This window comes from Schistocerca nitens, chromosome 5 (genome assembly GCF_023898315.1).
Source record: "Schistocerca nitens isolate TAMUIC-IGC-003100 chromosome 5, iqSchNite1.1, whole genome shotgun sequence".
In the NCBI taxonomy this organism is placed as follows: Eukaryota; Metazoa; Arthropoda; class Insecta; order Orthoptera; family Acrididae; genus Schistocerca; species Schistocerca nitens.
This window is the reverse complement of record NC_064618.1, coordinates 290,926,940-290,946,523: the sequence shown is the minus strand read 5'-3', so window position 1 is coordinate 290,946,523 and position 19,584 is coordinate 290,926,940. Positions and strand designations below refer to the sequence as shown.

The 19,584-nt window shown below is 39.9% G+C and overlaps 1 protein-coding gene across 1 annotated transcript in view; it reads right to left on the bottom strand.

The window, feature by feature from the left end:
• Positions 1 to 626: 626 nt before the first annotated feature.
• The window catches only part of LOC126260406 (calcium-activated chloride channel regulator 1-like), a 186,093-nt gene continuing 167,135 nt past the window's right edge, over positions 627 to 19,584 (bottom strand). The window contains exon 11 of the mRNA XM_049957733.1: positions 627 to 715. Within this exon, the coding sequence (XP_049813690.1) occupies positions 627 to 715 (89 nt within the window). The remainder of the gene's footprint in view (positions 716 to 19,584) is intronic.

Genomic DNA, 19,584 nt, shown 5'->3' with positions numbered 1-19,584 from the left:
AAAAATTTGCTGAGTACTTGAAAACATGTGAAAGCTTTACTTCTACTGTCAACAATAAACTAAATATTCACAACAGATGAAAATGCACACATACATCAGGAACATCTGTGCCACACAGATGAAAAAATTGAAAATCAGATGTATAAAGCCTGCAAAATTAAAAAAAAAATCCATTACCTTTCGATCACATCTGTGAGTGAGTTAACAAGAATAAATTATATGAACTCAGTATTGCTGCATAAGAACACAATTTATTTACAAATTGCAAATAATTACATAACATTGATGCATGCACAGAACATGAATGATTGCAAATAGGTTAAAGACTACTTAAAATATGTCACTTGGCATGAACAGTGATCCACTGTGTCAACCAAAGAGAAAACATTACACCTGATGCACTTGTCAAACATCTGTACCCACAAGTCCTATTACAAAATGGAACCTATGGGGCTGTGCAACAAATGAAAACTATGCCTTTTATAACAAGTACAAGACACCAAAAAATCACAGAAAATGCAAGCTAAAATGAAATCAGTAACGACGCTACTGTGTCTGGGAGCTGATGTTACATTGCATTAATCTTTAAAACCATTTCTATGAGTCCATTATATGAAATTACTGTGTCAATTTAAAAAACTGAATCTTACCTTAAAAGAGGTAGTTCTGCATATCCTGGAGAATGGCTTCACCTCAGAAGACATTTTTTCAGATCCTTTGAAGAACAAACACTACATTTTAGCAACAAATACTAAACTATTTTAAACAATTCATACTTACATTCAAATATCACAATAGATAAACTTCTCACAGATAAGTTTTACAAAAGAGGAATGGTTCCTTGGAATTAATTTGGGAAAGTGGGTTGAAAAGGCAGATCTTAGGGCTCTAATTTTAGGAGCCAACAGAACAATCTGAGATCCAAAAGCACCTTAAGAGGTGACACAGAATATCTATCAAAATTTTATTAAAATCTTTAGTTTTCTGCTCTCGAAACAAGAGGTTGAAACTCTAAGAGAGAATGACAATGATTCTGAATAATTATCATTTTCATTTGTTACACAGAGATATTTTATATTCTTATTCCGTATTCAATATTATGCTTATTATTCAATGAATTACAATATTACATCTTCTCTGGGATGAGTCCTCTATTACTTCAAAACATACACAATGCCTTTGCTAATGTTGCAATTCATTTTTTCAACTGGAACATGAAGTGGGAAATTGTATATTTGAATAACTGAATTCATAAATTTCACCTAATTCTTGAACCTGTCACCAAGAAATTGTGAGATTTAAATGGTTCTTAGTGTTGTGACTCGCCGATCATTGAAAGTGCCGCTGCGCAATTACGCGCGTCCTCTACGTGCGGTGCTGTCTGCCAGCCATGCAGCAGCTGCGCCACCTAAGCGGCCAGCCGAGCAGCGGCCGCTAGACTGGGACTCAGTGCTCATTCGAATGCTAATGTGTACACATGTCTTGCTTGTCAACTTACTCTGTGACTTATATGTGTTGTGTCGTTCTGAAATATATTTGTTAAACTTGACGTTATAACAATTGGCAACGAGGTAGTGGATTTTTTCTTTTCACCGTTGACCCACAGGGTTCCATGGCTACTGTCGAGCAACTATTGCAAAATCTCCTTGAACAGCAAACGCTTCTAACAGCGGCTTCCCGGCAGTTTCTGGTCCTTAACACGCCTTTCGGCCTCTATCAATACCAATGCTTGCCATTCGGGGTTTGCATGCGCCCCTGCTCTCTTTCAGCGATTCTTGGAACAATTATTGCTCCCTGTCCCTGGGTGTATCAATTACATGGACGACATTGTTGTCACTGGCTCCACCACTGAAGAACATCTTCAAAATCTCCGCACACTTTTTCATGTCTTACAGACTGCCGGTCTTAAGTGTAATCTTCAGAAATCACAATTTTTTCAGGCATCTATCACGTACTTGGGGTTTCAACTCTCTTGGGATGATATTCGTCCACTTCAGCAAACTGTTGCTGCGATCGATGCCCTTCCTCGCCCTACATCTGTTAAGGAACTGCAGGCCTTCTTGGGGATAATAGCATACTATAACAAGTTTTTACCGTCTGCGGCTTCGGTGGCTCAGCCGTTGCATCGCCTGTTGCATAAAAACGTGCCTTTTCACTGGTACGCATCATGCGATGCGGCTTTCCAGAAATTGAAGACTATGCTGAAACAGGCCCCGTGCCTGGCTACTTATCGACCTGGCCAACATCTTGTTCTTGCCACAGACGCCTCTCAATACGGGGTCGGTGCAGTCCTGGCGCACCGTTTTTCTGACGGTTCGGAACAACCCATTGCTTATGCCCCCAAAACGCTCATGGATGCCCAACAAAAGTACTCTCAAATTGAAAAAGAAGCTTTGGCCATTATTTATGCTCTTCATAAGTTTGGTATTTTTCTCTATGGCTCAAAATTTCATCTTGTTACGGATCACAAACCACTTGTTTCCTTGTTTCATCCATCAACGTCACTTCCCGACAAGGCTGCACACCGCCTCCAGCGTTGGGCTCTTTACTTGTCTCGTTTCAATTATGAGATTCATTTCTGGCCAATGGCTCAACATGCAAATGCTGATGCTCTGTCTCGCCTTCCCATGGGTCCTGATCAGGCATTCGATAGGGACGAACTTTTGTGTTTCCACCTGGATGTTGCCGAGAAGCGGGTTGTGGACGGGTTCCCCATCACTGGGGACAGGCTGGCGGCTGCTACGAGTTCTGACCCTACCCTCTCCCGGGTTTTACGCTGTATTCAGAAGGGTTGGCCCGATCGCCCATCCACTATGCCTTCTGATCTGTTGTGGAACTACTACGCTTTGCGTTACTGCCTCACGGCTAGGGATGGTGTTATCCTCCTCTCCACTGACAATGCTTCGCCGCGTGTCTTGGTACCTGTCCCTTTGCGTGCTTCGGTCTTGCACCTCCTTCACCAAGGGCACTGGGGTGTGTCTCGCACAAAATCTCTGGTGCGCCGTCATGTGTACTGGCCTGGCATCGACTCTGAAATAGCACACATGGTCACTGCCTGCGGCCCTTGTACTTCACAGGCCGCTGCCCCAAAGTCATCTTTGTCACTGTGGCCTTTGCCTGAGAAGCCCTGGGAGCGCATTCATGCTGACTTTGCGGGACCCTTTTTAGGTACTTATTGGCTCCTCGTAATTGACGCCTACTCTAACTTTCCTTTCATTGTCCGTTGCACGTCGCCTACCACCGCGGCAACCACCAGTGCTCTCGCCCGCATTTTTTCTTTGGAAGGCCTCCCCCCTACTCTTGTTACTGATAATGGTCCACAATTTGCCTCATCCGAATTTGCGGATTTTTGTGTTCGTCACGGCGTTATGCATGTCACAGCCCCGCCGTTCCATCCACAATCCAACGGTGAGGCTGAACGACTGATCCGCACATTTAAGGCTCAGATGGGGAAACTTCTGACTTCCTATGCTGCTGATGATGCGCTTCTCCAGTTTCTGGCTACTTACTGTTTCACCCCCATGGGCGACGACAGCCCGGCTGAGCTCTTACATGGCCGACAGCCCCGCACGCTACTTCATCTTCTGCGGCCTCCCACCTCACGGCCGCGGGTGCCTTCCCTTGGCTGGTTCACCACCGACGACCTTGTCTGGCTACGGGGATATGGCAGGCGGTTAAAATGGAGCCCGAACCACATCTTAAGACACCGTGGCAGACGCCTGTATGAAATCCAGAAGGACACGGGTGTTGCAGTGCGTCATTCGGACCAGCTTCGGCCTCGTGTGCCAGCAACGCCTGTTCCGAATGCCGCTACACCACCTTCGGCTCTACCTGATGCTCTGAATCTTGGCATCTCTCAATACTCACAATGCAGCCGTCTCACCGTCATCGCGATGCCAGCACAAGAACGGACGCCACCAGGAGACATGCCCATGCAGGAACCGGATGACCATCCTCTGTCAGAGCAAATCTACTCACCTCCTCCTCCAACGGATGCCGACACATCACCCATGTCACCTGTCATATCAACTGGACTTGCCACAATGGGCAGATTGGTGCAGGGTGCCCCAGCAGATTCGACCCCTACGTCTCGTGTCATCTCGACCCGTTATCATTGGGGACACTTCCGTCCGTATGGGGAGCCGCCTCCTCGAGACTTCACGGTGAGTCAAACAACGCCTATGGATGTTATCCATCTCCAGGACATCTCCATCAAGACCAGTGCAACAATTTCAAAGGGGGGAAAAGTGTTGTGACTCGCCGATCAAAGTGGCGCCGCGCAATTACGCGCGTCCTCTACGTCCGACACTGTCTGCCAGCCATGCAGCAGCTGCGCCTCCTAAGCGGCCAGCCGAGCAGTGGCCGCTAGACACTTAGGAAAGATCATATATTCATAGGTATGAATACAGTCTCTGACAATTTGTGGAAATTGAATGGAAAATTTGGAAAATATTGGCTGCTTAAGCTCTGTCAGGAGAACAGAATTTATTTGAGAGAATAAAGGAACAACACGTTATAGCACAAGTATTCTACAATTGTCAGAATAAAATAGAAATAAGCTGTGATTCATTGTAGGATTATTTGATAGATATTAAAACAGCATTCCATAAAAAAATACCACATGGAACATTAGTCACAATTATTCAGCAGTATCAGAACAAACTAAAAACAGACCCTGAGTTCTTTGTAGTACATATCTATATTCACTAGCACTGCTAACAAAGCTCAGTGGATTAACCCAAACTGTAGATTAGAGATACTGATTACTGGTTAACAGAATGAGTAACACATTGTGGTACCACTTGTCATTAACATGAACAAGACTAACATCAGACTGTCCTCGTCCTTTTAAAATTTTCTTCTGCCGTGAGGACAGTGATAGTGAAAGGACCCCTTCTTTTTGTGGTGCTGGACTCTACTAAATTGAAGGCACCATCTAGAGAACACACCCACAGGATGTAGCAAAGCGTTTGATAGTAACATGATGGTAGTACTGCATTTTAGATGCTGTTAGCAGAGCTGAAGCAGTGGAGACATAATTGGGTTCTGCAGTGCTGCTGCACTGGTGGGCAGTGCTCTAACAAAGCCTCAAGGTATGGCATGCCTTTGGTCTGCTCACATGATGTGACATCATTGCTGCACAGAGTTCAGTGTTTATAAGCATGGAGTTGGTACTGTATGTCCTACGCTACTGTAAAGAAAGAAAAAGAGAATGCTACAAGATGTCAACTAACAGGGCAGTTCTAAGCATGCCAGACAGCTGCAAATGAATGCAGCCAACTTGCAGAAGAAAGGCTGTTGCCATACCCAGCTCAAGGCCAATCTCCAAATATATCATAGTTGTTCCCTGCTGCTACATATAGGTTCCAGCCACTCGGCCCAGAATCAAGGAAAACTAAATGAGGTGACCATCCAAGAAGGTGACATCCCTGCAGATGAAAATTCCCCATGAATGGCACTTGCCAAGCATTAGTCGATTCTGGGAGACATTTCCTGTGACATCGGATGCTTATCTTTACTAGCTGAAGAAGATTATGTTCCAAGATTCAAAGGCCATTGCACTAAAGATCGCAAATTGAAAATACGTCAGCTGATGGGAAACTGTGTTGTGATAACAGCTATCAGTGACTGAATACAGCCCTTTCAATTTGTTATTTCACCTGAATGCAACCATAATGTTCTTGGAAGATATTTCTTGCAGGTAACACAAGCAGTCATAGACTGTGAGAGATTAGAACTTCAGACTGATGAAGCTACTCCAACAAGTATACATGATGATGACTGTTCCGGGCAATTGTCTATCACTGGAGGCACACTTTCAACATCTTAAACAGAAATTGCATTTTTGTTATGTGAATAATATTTGTTGTTTTCTTACAGACTTTCGCAGAGTGTATAAGCCATTGGACAACTGTACTGTAGTGTGTCCATGATGTAAGTCTCCATCTGAATTCAAAGATACAGTATCGGCAACAATAGATAGATTCATATAGCATAAGTTAATAAGAGACGGGACTGATCCAACATGGTACACAAAACCCATCAGAACACTCTTGTAGAAGCAATGAAAAAAGCATGCCAAATTCAGAAGAACGCAAACCCCAAGACTGGATAACTTTCACGGAAGCTCGAAATTTAGTGTGGACGTCAATGTGAGATGCTTTTAATAGTTTCCACAATGAAAAATTGTTTCAAATTATGGTAGAAAACCCGAAGAGGTTCTGGTCATATGTAAAGTACACCAGTGGCAAAAAAACAGTCAATACCGTCACTGCACGATAGCGATGGAAATGTTACCGATTATGGTGCCACTAAAGTGGAGTTACTAAATACAGTTTTCCCAAATTCCTTCATGAAAGAAGACAAAGTAAATATTCCAGAATTTGAAACCAGAACAGCTGTTAGCACAAGTGACATAAAAGTAGATATCTTAGGTGTTGCAGAACAATTCAAATCACTTAAGAAAGGCAAGTCTTCCGGTCCAGATGGTATACCAACAGGTGTCTTTCAGAGTATGCAGACACAATAGTGCCTTTCTTAGCAAGCGTATACAACCACTCACTTGATGAAAGGTCTGTTCCTAAAGACTGGAAAGTAGCACAGGTCACACCAATATTCAAGAAAGGAAATAGGAGTAACCCATTGAATTACAGACCCATATCACTGACCTCAATTTGCAGTAGGATTTTGGAGCATACACTGTACTCAAACATTATGAATCACCTTGAAGAAAATGACTTATTGATACATAACCAACACGGATTCAGAAAATATTGTTCTTGTGATATGTAGCTAGTTCTTTATTCTCATGAAGCAATGAGTGCTGTCGACAAGGGATCTCAGATCGATTTCATATTCCTGGATTTCTGATAGGCTTTTGATACCATTCACCACAAGCAACTATTAATCAAATTGCCTGCATATGGAGTTTCATCTCAGTTGTGTGACTGGATTTGTGATTTCCTCTCAGAGAGGTCACAGTTTGTAGTGATAGACAGCAAATCATCAAGTAGAACAGAAGTGATATCTGGCATTCCACAAGGTAGTGTCTTAGGCCCTCTGCTGTTCCTGATTTACATAAATGATATAGGTGAGAATCTGAGCAGCCCCCTTAGATTGTTTGCAGATGACGCTGTAATTTACCATCTAGTAAAATCACCAGATGATCAATTCCAATTACAAAATGATCTAGAGAGAATTTCTGTATGGTATGAAAAGTGGCAATTGACACTAAACAAAGAAAAGTGCGAGGTCATCCACATGGGTACTAAAATAAATCCAATAAATGTTCGGTATACAATAAATTGCACAAATCTAAGCACTGTCAATTCGACTAAATACCTAGGAATTACTTTATTTATTTATTTATTTATTTGTCCATATAAATCTCTTTTTAAGTACATATATTGTACACAGGATACTGGACAGAAAACCTTTTTAGCTATTGGATTTTCAAATGTCAAACATAAATTTTATAAATTTTTATGACAAATTGGATCTATACAGATAATAATTACAAATTTTTGAAATACTGTATATTTATAACTTATTTCTACAATTAAAGATACAAATTACATTTTTTCTTGCATAAGATACTGTGAGACTGAATATTAGCAGTTTTTCAGAAGGTAGGATGTCACAGACTTTTTAAAGCTTTGTAGTTCAGTAAGAGATTTTATATGTCTTGGTAATCTGTTGTAAAGTTTTGTTCCTGCATGATATACACCTTTTTGGCATAATGTGGTGTTACAATGATTGACATGTATGTCACTGTCTGACCTGGTACTGTAATCATGGACACTTTTGTTTTGAGGAAAAAGGTTTTCTTTTCTCAGAATGCTTTTTTTGACATGCATGACTACTTCCAGTATATAAATGCAGGGAAGGGGTAGGATCTTTAGATCTTTAAAGAAAGGTTTGCATGATTTTCTGCTGCTCACTTGTTTCATTATTCTTATAATTGCCTTTTGTTTCCTGAAAACTGTTATGGCCTGATGTACATTTCCCCAGAAAATGATACCGTACTTCAGTATTGAATGTACACGAGCAAAGTACACAGCCCTAACTGTTTCTGCACTAGTACTGTTGCAGAGAATTCTTACCACATAGCTCATTTTTGCTAGTTTTGAATTTAGGGCTGTGATATGAGTGTTCCATTTAAGATTTTCCTGGATATGAATCCCAAGAAATTTAGTTTCATTGGCAGAACTAATGTTTTGGTTATCTATACATCTTACAGGTTGTGTTGGATTTTTATTTTGATCAGTGTGGGAATTCATGAGTACCATTTTTTGGGGATTAACTATTAGCCTGTTTCTGGTAAACCATTCAGACACTCCTTTAGTAATATCTTTTGCAGATGCAGTAAGATTTTCTTCATTATTCCCTTCAATCAGTAGACTGGTGTCATCTGCAAACAGTACTGGTTCAGAATCCCTAACGTGTGATGGGAAATCATTAATGTAGACCAAAAAAAGAAAGGGACCTAAAATGGAGCCCTGTGGAACACCATGATTTAGTCCACATGGTTCTGAAACGTGTACCTGGAGTTCATTTCCTTCTGTGTACTTAATTTCAGTTACCTGAGAGCGATATTCCAAATATGATTTGATCCACTGATTTGGCACACCTCTTACACCATACCATTCGAGCTTCCTCAGGAGTGTAGAATGATCAATCACATCAAAAGCTTTTGTTAGGTCCAAGAATAAACCTGAGATATTTCTGTTTTTGTCCACTGCATTTAAGACATGGTTTATCAGATTGAAAGTGGCAGTTTCAATTGATCTCTGTGCTCTGAAGCCATGTTGACATCCAGAAATAATATTATTCTTGTCGAAGAATGTAATTAGTTTTGAAAGGAACACTTTTTCAATAATTTTCGAAAACCCTGACAATAGAGACACAGGCATATAGTTACCCATACATTGATGGTCATCTTTTTTATATACGGGTATTACTTTTGCCATTTTCAGTTGCTGAGGGAAGACACCACATGATAAGAATGAATTGCATATGTCCAATAAAGGTGAAAGTATTTGCCTTGCTGTTATTTTTATAATATAATCTGGAATATCATCAATACCAGTTGAATACTTACTCTTCAGTGAATTAATCATATTTAGGAGCTCTGTTGGGCTTACTGGACTGAGGAACATGGATATATTATTTATTTCAATAGATGAAAGTTCTTTCCATGTTGTATTAGGTGGATTTCCAAATTTTTTCTTCACTAATTTCCCAGCAACAGTTGCATAGTAAGAATTGAAACTATTTGCAACTTCCCTAGGGTCAGTGACATTCTTGCCATCATGTGATATCACAATATTTTTGTGAGTTGTCTTCTTCCCAGTAAGATGCTGCACAGCTTTCCACATGGACTTAGTTTTATTGGATGACTTCATAATATATTTGTCATTTTCCTTAATTTTTGCCTCCTTTATGATGCGTTTCAAAACTAGCTTGTATTTTTTGAAATAATTAATAAATTCTGGACTGCTGTTAGTTTTTGACTGCAGAAAAAGTTCCCGCTTCCTTTTACAAGATACTCTGATGCCTGGTGTAATCCAGTTTCTGAATCTATCTGTGCTCTTGGAAATAACTTTCCTTTGTGGAAAAGCTATGTCAAAATTATGCTTGAAAATGTTCAAAAAATGTTCCATCTTTTTGTTAGTATTAGAGGTATCATATACTTCTCTCCAAGATTGTTCACTGATTAGGTACTGGAAGCATTCAATATTTTTCCCACTATAAATCATTTTATGGATAACATTTTCTATACTGGTCGAAATGTGATTTACAGGTACGGTCAGTAGTTGTGAAAGGTGGTCACTATAGCTGGTATTAAAGTTTTCTGATGTACACTTGTCCATGTTTACACATACCTGATCAAGGAGAGTGACACTAGTTTTAGTTACATGTGTTGGAGAGCTAACAGTAAGACAAAGATTGTAGGCTTTTGTAATATTTAAAAACGTTTCCCTTTGAGGGCTATGGCTCAGAAAGTCAATATTAAAATCACCACATAGTACCACAGTTTTCCCAGTTGTCTTAAGTTTGCCTAAAGCAAGGTCCAATTTTTTGAAAAAAACACTTATGTTGCTAACTGGAGATCTATACACACATAAAATAATAGTGTTTTCAGACATTAACTCTACAGCTGAGATTTCAAAGTCTCTTTCACAAACAAGTTTGCAAACAGATGTTATACTCTTATAATCTACATTTTCTTTTACATATATACAAGTTCCCGCATGTTTTGATTCCATTCTACAATTACAAGCAACTTAAATTGGAAGGACCTCATAGATAATATTGTGGGGAAGGCAAAACAAAGACTGTGCTTTGTTGGCAGAACACTTAGAAGATGTGACAAACCCATTAAAGAGACAGCCTACATTACACTTGTCCATCCTCTGCTGGAATATTGCTGCACAGTGTGGGATCCTTACCAGGTGGGATTGACGGAGGACATTAAAAAAGTGCAAAGAATGGCAGCTCGTTTTGTGTTATCGCACAATAGGGGTGAGAGTGTCACTGATATAATACGTGAGTTGGGGTGGCAGTCATTGAAACAAAGGCGGTCTTCTTTGCTGTGAGTTCTATTTAGAAAATTTCAATCACCAACTTTCTCTTCCGAATGCAAAAATATGTTGTTGACACCCACCTGCCTAGGGGGAAATGATCATCATAATAAAATGAGAGAAATCAGAGCTCAAACGGAAAGATTTAGGTGTTCCTTTTTCCCACACACCATTGAAGAGTGGAATGGTAGAGAAGTAGTATGAAAATGGTTCAATGAACCCTCTACCAGGCACTTAAATGTGAATTGCAGAGTAACCATGTAGATGTAGATGTAGATGAATCTCAGAGAGTGCTTCTTCATCGCCAAAATAATAAAATTCTTGGGAAACTTAATGAGAGTGAAGTGCATCCTGATGCAGAAAAATTAAGAGCTGTAGGAGATTTTTCAGCTCCTTGACATATTCATGAGATGAGACTTCCTCCAAATGTACTAATACCACAGACACTGTGTAAGGTATTTCAGTTGCAAGGCACAGATACTAAAAAAATAGATGCACAGAGATGACAAATTTTCTTGGAGCAAGCAGCCATAAAGATCTTCTTGTTCCTTAAGCAGGTGTTGACAATTTCACCAGTATACTTAATTAACAAATGATACAATATACAATAATTCTGTGGCCATTGGCTGAAAGAAAGGAAAAAGTCCTATAGACTAGATCCCTCATATATTTGTGCATAATTGAAAATTAGAAATTTTCAGACTGTTTGACAATAGCAACAAAATTATAACAATCCATCAAGAAAAGAATAAATATGTTAAATATTAAACAATTTTAACTGTGTCTATCTGCAACTTAATGTGTCACTTTTACATTAAGTAGCAATCTATCTTTTTCTGAACTGTTGATATTAAGTGTTTTGTGTTGTTGGAATCATCAATCGAATATGACTATACTGCTATTTTTAGTTTTCTATAGGACTTAAGTTGTAGTAAGTTTATGAGCAGAAAATGTAACTTTTCTGACAAGTGCTGAGGAGGGCATTATATGTATGTTGGCCGCATGGGGTCTTAGAGTTTCTTCAAGACATTCTCATACCCTGAGATAAGTGCAAGTCACTAGGAATTTGAATTTTGTTGGGTCAATCTCACACTTTGAGAATATCCAGAGCTTGAATTACTCAGACTTTGAATTACTGCAAGCAAGAATAATTTCACAGTTATTGATTTTGAGATTATGAGGTACAGCAATCAAGGATGGTACAATTTTTCATTAACATTGCGAACTTGAAATTATAGCATGGAGAGTTGCTGTTGGACTCCTGTTATTTGTGAGATAGTATATGAAACTTAGGCAAGGCCTACTCTGTGAGAAACTTTGACACAATTTGTAAAATAAGTGCTAGGCTGCCAAGAAACTGGATTTAATGAAATATACACTAACAGAAGAAAAATGCAACACCAAAAAATAATTAAAGTAGAGTAATGAAATTTTGGAAATATCATTGTCTAGGTAACATATTTAAGTGATTAACATTGCAAGATCATGGGTTAATGTAAGCGAGAGATAAGCTACCCCAAATGTGAAATGTTGATACATTAATATTGTGTTCCACAGGTGCTACATGTCAGTTTTTGGGATGGAATTCCAGCCTATTGCATTTAGTAGTCTATACAGGGATGGTTAATGGTGTTCATGGATGATGCTGGAGTTGTCATCTGATGATGTCTCATACGTGCTCCACTGGAGACAGATCTATTGACTGAGGAGCCTAATGTAACATTTTGAGACTCTGTAGAGCATGTTGGGTTACAAGAGTGGTATGTGGAAGAGTTTTACCCTGTTGGAAAACACCCCCTGTTCATGAATGGCAGCACAACAGGATGAATCATGAGACTGACATTCAAATTTGCATTGAGAATATGTGGGATACCAACAAGAGTGGTCCTGCTGTCATATGAAATCTCATTCCAGGCCATAACTCCAGGTGTAGGTCCTGTGCATCTAGCAAACAGACAGGTTGGTTGCAGGCCCTCAGCTGGCCTCCTAACCAACACACAGCCATCACTGGCACTGAGGCAGAATCAGCTATCATCAGAAAACACAACATACCTCTACCTGGCCCTCCAATGAGCTCTCACGTAACACCATAGAAGTCACAAATGGCGGTGGTTTGGGGTTAGCTACATGATGTCTGGCTTGGAGCTGTCCTTGAAGTAATCAATTTATAACAGTGTGTTGTGTCACTGTGGTGCCAAATGATACTCATATTTCTGCTGCAGTTGTTGTATGATGCACCAGAGCCATATGGCAAACATGATGGTCCTCCCTCTCAGTGGTACCATGTGGCCACCTGGAGCCCAGTCTAATTGCAACTGTCATTCTTGTGACTACTGCTGCCAGCAATCATGTACAGTGGCTGCATTCCTGACAAGTCTTTCTGCAATATTGCAGAAGCAACATGCAGCTTCTCATAGCCTTATGGCGTGACCTTGTTTGAACTCAGTGAGGTGATGATAATGGCACCTTTGTTGCCTTAAAGGCATTCTTGACTAACATAGCTCACCACATCTAATTACAAAGGTAACTATTGCTCATAGCCATTACAGTGAGTATTCAAAGCAAACCTGATTTGCATCCTCATAGTGATGCTACTAGCAGCACTCTTATGTCACTGGCATGAAATTGGAATAGACATCATCTCTCAGATGTAGAAACAAGCCTACCAACTTTTGTTTATGTCAGGCAACTCCTTCTGGATGCTGTAATTTCTTTTTCCATAGGTCTAAAATTCACTCAGCCACTGAACATTCACAACTGTGCAAATGAACTTGGGTGAAACAAACTGAACATCGACAGAACTTCAATACGGCTAGTTTTGTTTAGTAGCAATATGAAAAGGATAGATTGCTCCCCATCACATAGAGGAAGTGTTGAGTTGCAGAAAGGTACAATGAAAAGACTACTAAAAATTTAACCTTTCAGACAAGAAGTCCTTCTTTTGAAATAGAATACACGTACACATTCATATTTTCATTGTGCCTGCCTGTAACTCAATGCCTGCTCTACATGGTGATTAGCAATCTGTTCTTTTTGTACTGCTGTTATTCCATCCTGGAGTTCCCATTGTTTTACTGTTGTTCACTGTTTTTTAATGACAGTCTACACATTCTATAGACAGGTACTTCAGTTCGCATGCTGATTATTTAGTTGCATATATTGTGGTGATGTGGGGTCTACCCTTAGACAGAACCCTAGTAGACTTTATGGATAACCATTGTTTCAACCACTAAATATAAGTCAGGCTGGATTGCTGTGAGCTTGCACACATACAGGCCTTGGATACCCATTACAGTGGCAAATACTGACCTTTAAGCTACAACCAGAAGAGCTGGTATCAACTTTTAAAACTGTGCAGTAGTTGTGGCTATCAGAAAAATACTAAAATGGTACTTCATCCCATATCAGATCCCATAATGCTTCTTAACCATTATCTAAAAAGGATAACAATTCTGAAGAGAGGACACAAAAGCAAAGAGATGTCACCCATGTCCAATTGCATGAAGCCTTGTCATTGTCTTGAGGCACAGATCAGCTATAGAGGCTTCATCATTAGGGCCATGATGATCTGCCTGATAATCAATGTGCCTCGATTGATGTTACTGCATCTGAATGTCACAGTAACCATGAGTACCGGTATCTGACAACATGACTAAAACATAATTATTCAACAATGTTGCACAATGGAGGACCACTGACTATATTCAGATACAGGATGCTCTGAAACACTAGGTTGCTGTTCCCAATGAGGGGGAGGAATGCCACATGCTGTACATCTTTCACTGTTGTCTACTAGTTATAGTCAGTTGTTGGTCATGTGTGAATCACAATTTTGATTCTCATGTTTTCTAATTACTTATTATTTACAATTTGTAATTCGGGAAGGTTTTAGAACTTACTTATTAGTGTAATAGTGTAATTTACTAAATCATTCTATGTCTGTGCAAACACTCTACTGAGGTAGGCAGTTCAGTTACATCTATACTTTTGAGTGCATTTAATACATATACATTCAGTTTGAAGTATAACTTATTTTTGATGACTATGCTAAGCTAACATTCTGGGTTCTATAAGACAATATTGTACCCAAGGTCTTTAACACACCTCATATATTGCAAAGGCCCCAACACACTTCCTGGGGAGCATTCCAGGAGGTACTTGTACACTTGTCAATGGCATTCTACCCACAACGACATGCTGTAACCTCCATGCCAAGAAATCTTCACTCGATTCAGTTACGAATTTCATTTTATAATTGTTATTATGGTATTTTTGTTAATAAGTATTGGAGTGAAACTGACAAGCAAACATTCCCAAGTATAACCAAAAGATCTTGATGAAACTTGGTGGATGTATAGAGTGGGCAAAATAATGTAATACATATTCTTTTATTTATGCATAATTTCACTTTTAAGGAGTAAAACACACCCTGAAAGATAGTTTGGCATATTAAGTTTAATGAGAATATCTTTGAAATGATGATATATAAAAAATGTTTTTCATATAAAAGTTGATATGTAATTAACATTCTTGAAAAATGTATGATGAACTTTTGTAATAATTTGAAATTTTGCAAAATACTCCACAAGCATTGATTAATTTTGAAAAATGATAACTTTTATTACAACATAAATTAAAGAAACTGTTGGAAAATAAGCTGTTCACACTGTGATGTTGAAGTATTTCCAACATACCTAATTTAAATATCTAAACATTCATTATTATTCAAATTATTTATTTTACTTGAATTTGTTTTATACAGGGTGATCAAAAAGTCAGTATAAATTTGAAAACTCAATAAACCACAGAATAATGTAGATAGAGAGGTAAAAATTGACACACATGCTTGGAATGACATGGGGTTTTATTAGAACCAAAAAAAAATTGCTAGACGCATGAAAGATCTCTTGCACACATCGTTTGGTGATGATCGTGTGCTCAGCTACCACTTTCGTCATGCTTAGCCTCCCAGGTCCCCAGACCTCAGTCTGTGCGATTGTTGGCTCTGGGGTTACCTGATGTCGCAAGTGTATCATGATCGACCGACATCTCTAGGGATGCTGAAAGACAACATCTGACACCAATGCCTCACCATAACTTGGGACATGCTTTACAGTGCTGTTCACAACATTATTCCTCGACTACAGCTATTGTTGAGGAATGATGGTGGACATATTGAGCATTTCCTGTAAGGAACATCATCTTTGCTTCATCTTACTTTGTTATGCTAATTATTGCTATTCTGATCAGATGCAGCGCCATCTGTCGGACATTTTGTGAACTTCTGTATTTTTTGGTTCTAATAAAATCCCATGACATTCCAAGTATCTGTGTCAATTTGTACCTCTCTATCTACATAATTCTGTGATTTATTCAGTTTTCAAATTTATACTGACTTTTTGATCACCTGGTATTTAAATTATTATTTTACATTCATGTTTTTGTTTTTTGTTTTTTAGTTTACCGTTCCACATGTGAATTATCTTAATTGATTACAATAAGTAAATCATTATTATGATACAAAATCATTATGATAATGATACTCTGTAAAGCAATGCTTAAAACATAAGGATTTTTACACCATGCACATAAAATAAATGAAATTCCTTTACATATTGTACACAATGGAGAATAAATATAAAACAAAATTCAGCAGGATTCCAAATTGTCGCAGGTGATTGTCTAAGTATCCTGATTTATAACAGGCATTTTTCAGTACATTGGTAAGCCTTGGTGAAAAGAAATGATTATGCACTATTGACTGGAGGTTTGTTATATATTTCTCAAGTATAGATTGACATCTTAATCATTCAGCAGAAATAGATGTGAAAATCTCCTCACTAAGTTCTTCCAACATCGAAAGCCATATGTGTCCCATGGCTGTATCTGTGCCCTTGAGTCCTTTGGAATAACCAGATGAACAAGCTTCTTATCCTCAGCTATGATGCTCTAAACAGTTCTCTCACAATGACCAACCCAAGAATCTAACAATAATACAGATTTTTCTTCCTCACTTGAAAAAAAACATCTTTCAAATATTTTTTGACCTGGTCAGATGTTTGTTTACCAGATTTTGATGCTGTACAAGCACATTTGCAGCTTCAAAAAGAGATTCTCAGTCCGAATTCACCATTAGTTTCTTTTAAGGCACGTGGTCACTTTGAAAGAATCTGTTTGTGCATCATACCCAAAGACAAGAAATTTGTTTGTCTGGTGGTCCCAAAGAGCTTGATGATACAGATATAGCTGTCAGTTGTAAACAGTTTCTACGTTGGAAGAAGTTTTTGAAAAGATTTTCAGTTCTCATTCTGTTGAACAATTATTATGTCAATCTGTACTCAAGAAACAATATAATCAGGCTCCAGTCACTGGTGCATAATCAATATGCTTCACTAAGGCTTACTAATATACTGAAATATGCCTGATACAAATCAGTTTCTTTAGAGGATCACCCGCAACAACTAAAAAAGCTGTTGAATTTTGTTTTATATTGTGTTCTCCATTGTGTAAATTATGTGGAGAAATATTCATTTTATATGTGCTAAAGCAAGAACAAACACAATTTATGAAACATAGTACTTTATATAGCAACATGTAAGATACAATGAAGAACAACAGGTTGTGCATAACACTGAATACATTGACTGGACAACAGTAATATGGGTTGCAGAAATAGGCTGAGCATTCACTTGTGATTGTTTAAATAATACTGTTTCTTTGGCAGCTCACCAGAGCCCACCATGGGGCTAACCCAGGTGGCCTCTATAAGTGGGCCTCTGAACTGTATATACGCCTGATTTCTGAAATTGCATGTGTCATGAGTAAAGGTACATCACTACTCCCTTCTAGGCAGTGGGAAAACCACATACATACATAAAAAACTAGTCAAAAAATATATATAGTGCAAAACAAGTGCAAGGTACAGAAAAAATGTATGACACATAAAAAAAAGCACTGGTACCGAAAAATCGATAGTACCGTGGAGAGAGGGGTGGGGGGGCACACTGATCTCACAAGGCAGTGAGATTATGAGTCATGGAAAACACCAGTGACATCCATTTCATTGCCTGATGGTGGCTGCTGCATCATGTAGTGGGCGGTCACCAGTGAGTAGGGGCGGAAGTGATGAGGGGGCGGATTGGTGCACCAGACCCACTTCTGTGAGAGACCAGGGATGGCATCTCCATAGTGACATCTTTGTCAAGGTCATCATTCAGCACTGGGGGCATCAGAGACAACAGCCGCAAAGGACGCAGCAACAGAGGCAGCTGCAGTTGGGCGGCACCAGCAACGTCTGTCAAGGAGTGGGGACAGAGGCAGGAACCCCAAGACAGTGATCATCCAGGCAGTGAACTCTGCTGCAACATGAACTGGACTGTTTGTGGAACAGGAACACGCATCAGTGGCAGTCAGGGTGGGGTAGAAGATGAGCCCTCTGGAACAGACCCCGCTGTGTTCAGCAGCAGCTGGTCAAGATAACAGGACATCCACCTGTCAGGAGCATGGATGACACACAAGCACCAGCTTCTGTAATGCTTGATGAGGGCAGGAACACATTTTGGCTGGTGGCTGAAACTATGAGCCCAGACAGGTGCATCCAGCCAGAGCCATCGTGGAGTCAGTGATGCTGGCAGATGCAGAAGGAGGATCTGTGGTTAGCATTCATGTAGCAGGACCACCGGGGCCTTGTCCCCCACCAGAGTGAATTGGGAACTCAAAAAATGATCTCAAGCGGCTTGAGGAGACCTACCAGATACATACTTCCGCATGTGGGTTTTAAATCTATGAACCACAAGTTCGGTTTCACCCTTAGGTTGAGGATGAAATGGGGGAGCTGTTAGATGTTAAACACCACTCGCCTGACAAAAAGATACAAATTCTTGAGAAACAAACCGGGGGGGGGGGGGGGGGGGGGCATTATCAGTAACCACAGCACAGTATACAGAAGTTCATCAACTGCAAAAGTCTTAGACAGGGCTGAAATAGTGGCCACCACGGGCAATGTGCCACACAGGAAAACTTGGAATAGGCACCCACTGCAATGAGCCAATACTGTTTTAGGATGAGCCCAACAAAATGGGTATGTAGACACTCCCATAGGCACTGTGGGGAAAAAGACATCTGCAGGGCTGCCTATTGCTGAACACAGTGAGTGCGAGTAACGATAAGTCACGTAATGTCTTTGTCTATGACCAGCCAACACACATGCTGCTGGGCCAAAACTTTGGTGTGAGAGGTCCCCCAATGACCACAGGCAGAAGCCACAGTACATTATGGTGTAAAGAAGTGGGAATCACAACCTGGGCTGCAGTGTCCTCCTTTGCTAACAAAAGAAACCAGGCAAACACAGAAAGGCAGTCATGGAGGAACAAGTAGTTAAGCAAGGGATCCAAGGCACTGCCCAAGGGGTTTTCTGGCCAACCGTGCTGCACATGATGGAGGACTCGACTAAATACAGAATCTGTGGCAATGGCATAACCTATTGCGGCACTAGTCATGGGGAAAACATTGACCGTGTTCTGGTTCTCAATATCTAAAAAGATGTGCAATTTATTGAGAGTGAAAAAAAATTACTAACGCTTCCTTTTCAATTTGAGAATACCACTGCTGAGTGGGAGGTAAAGTCTTAGAAGCATAAGCAATGGGTCGTTCAGACCCGCCTACATATTTGTGCACCAACACTGCTCCAAGACCATGTTGAGAGGCATCTGTAGCCAACACAAGATGCTGACCCAGCTGAAAAGTGGGCAGACATGGGGCAAATTGAAGGTTAGATTTAGGCAAAGCAAACGCTCAGTCACAAGCTGGGGACCAGAAATAAAAGGCACATTTTTACACAAAAGTGCGTGCAGTGACTGAGCAACAGTGCATGCATCTCATAAAATCTTTTGATAGTATGCAACTTTACCTAGAAACACTTGCAGTTCCTTAACAGAGGTTGGCCACAGCAAAGCTGCAATTGTGTCAACATGGTGACATGACAACTTGACCCCTGTGCACG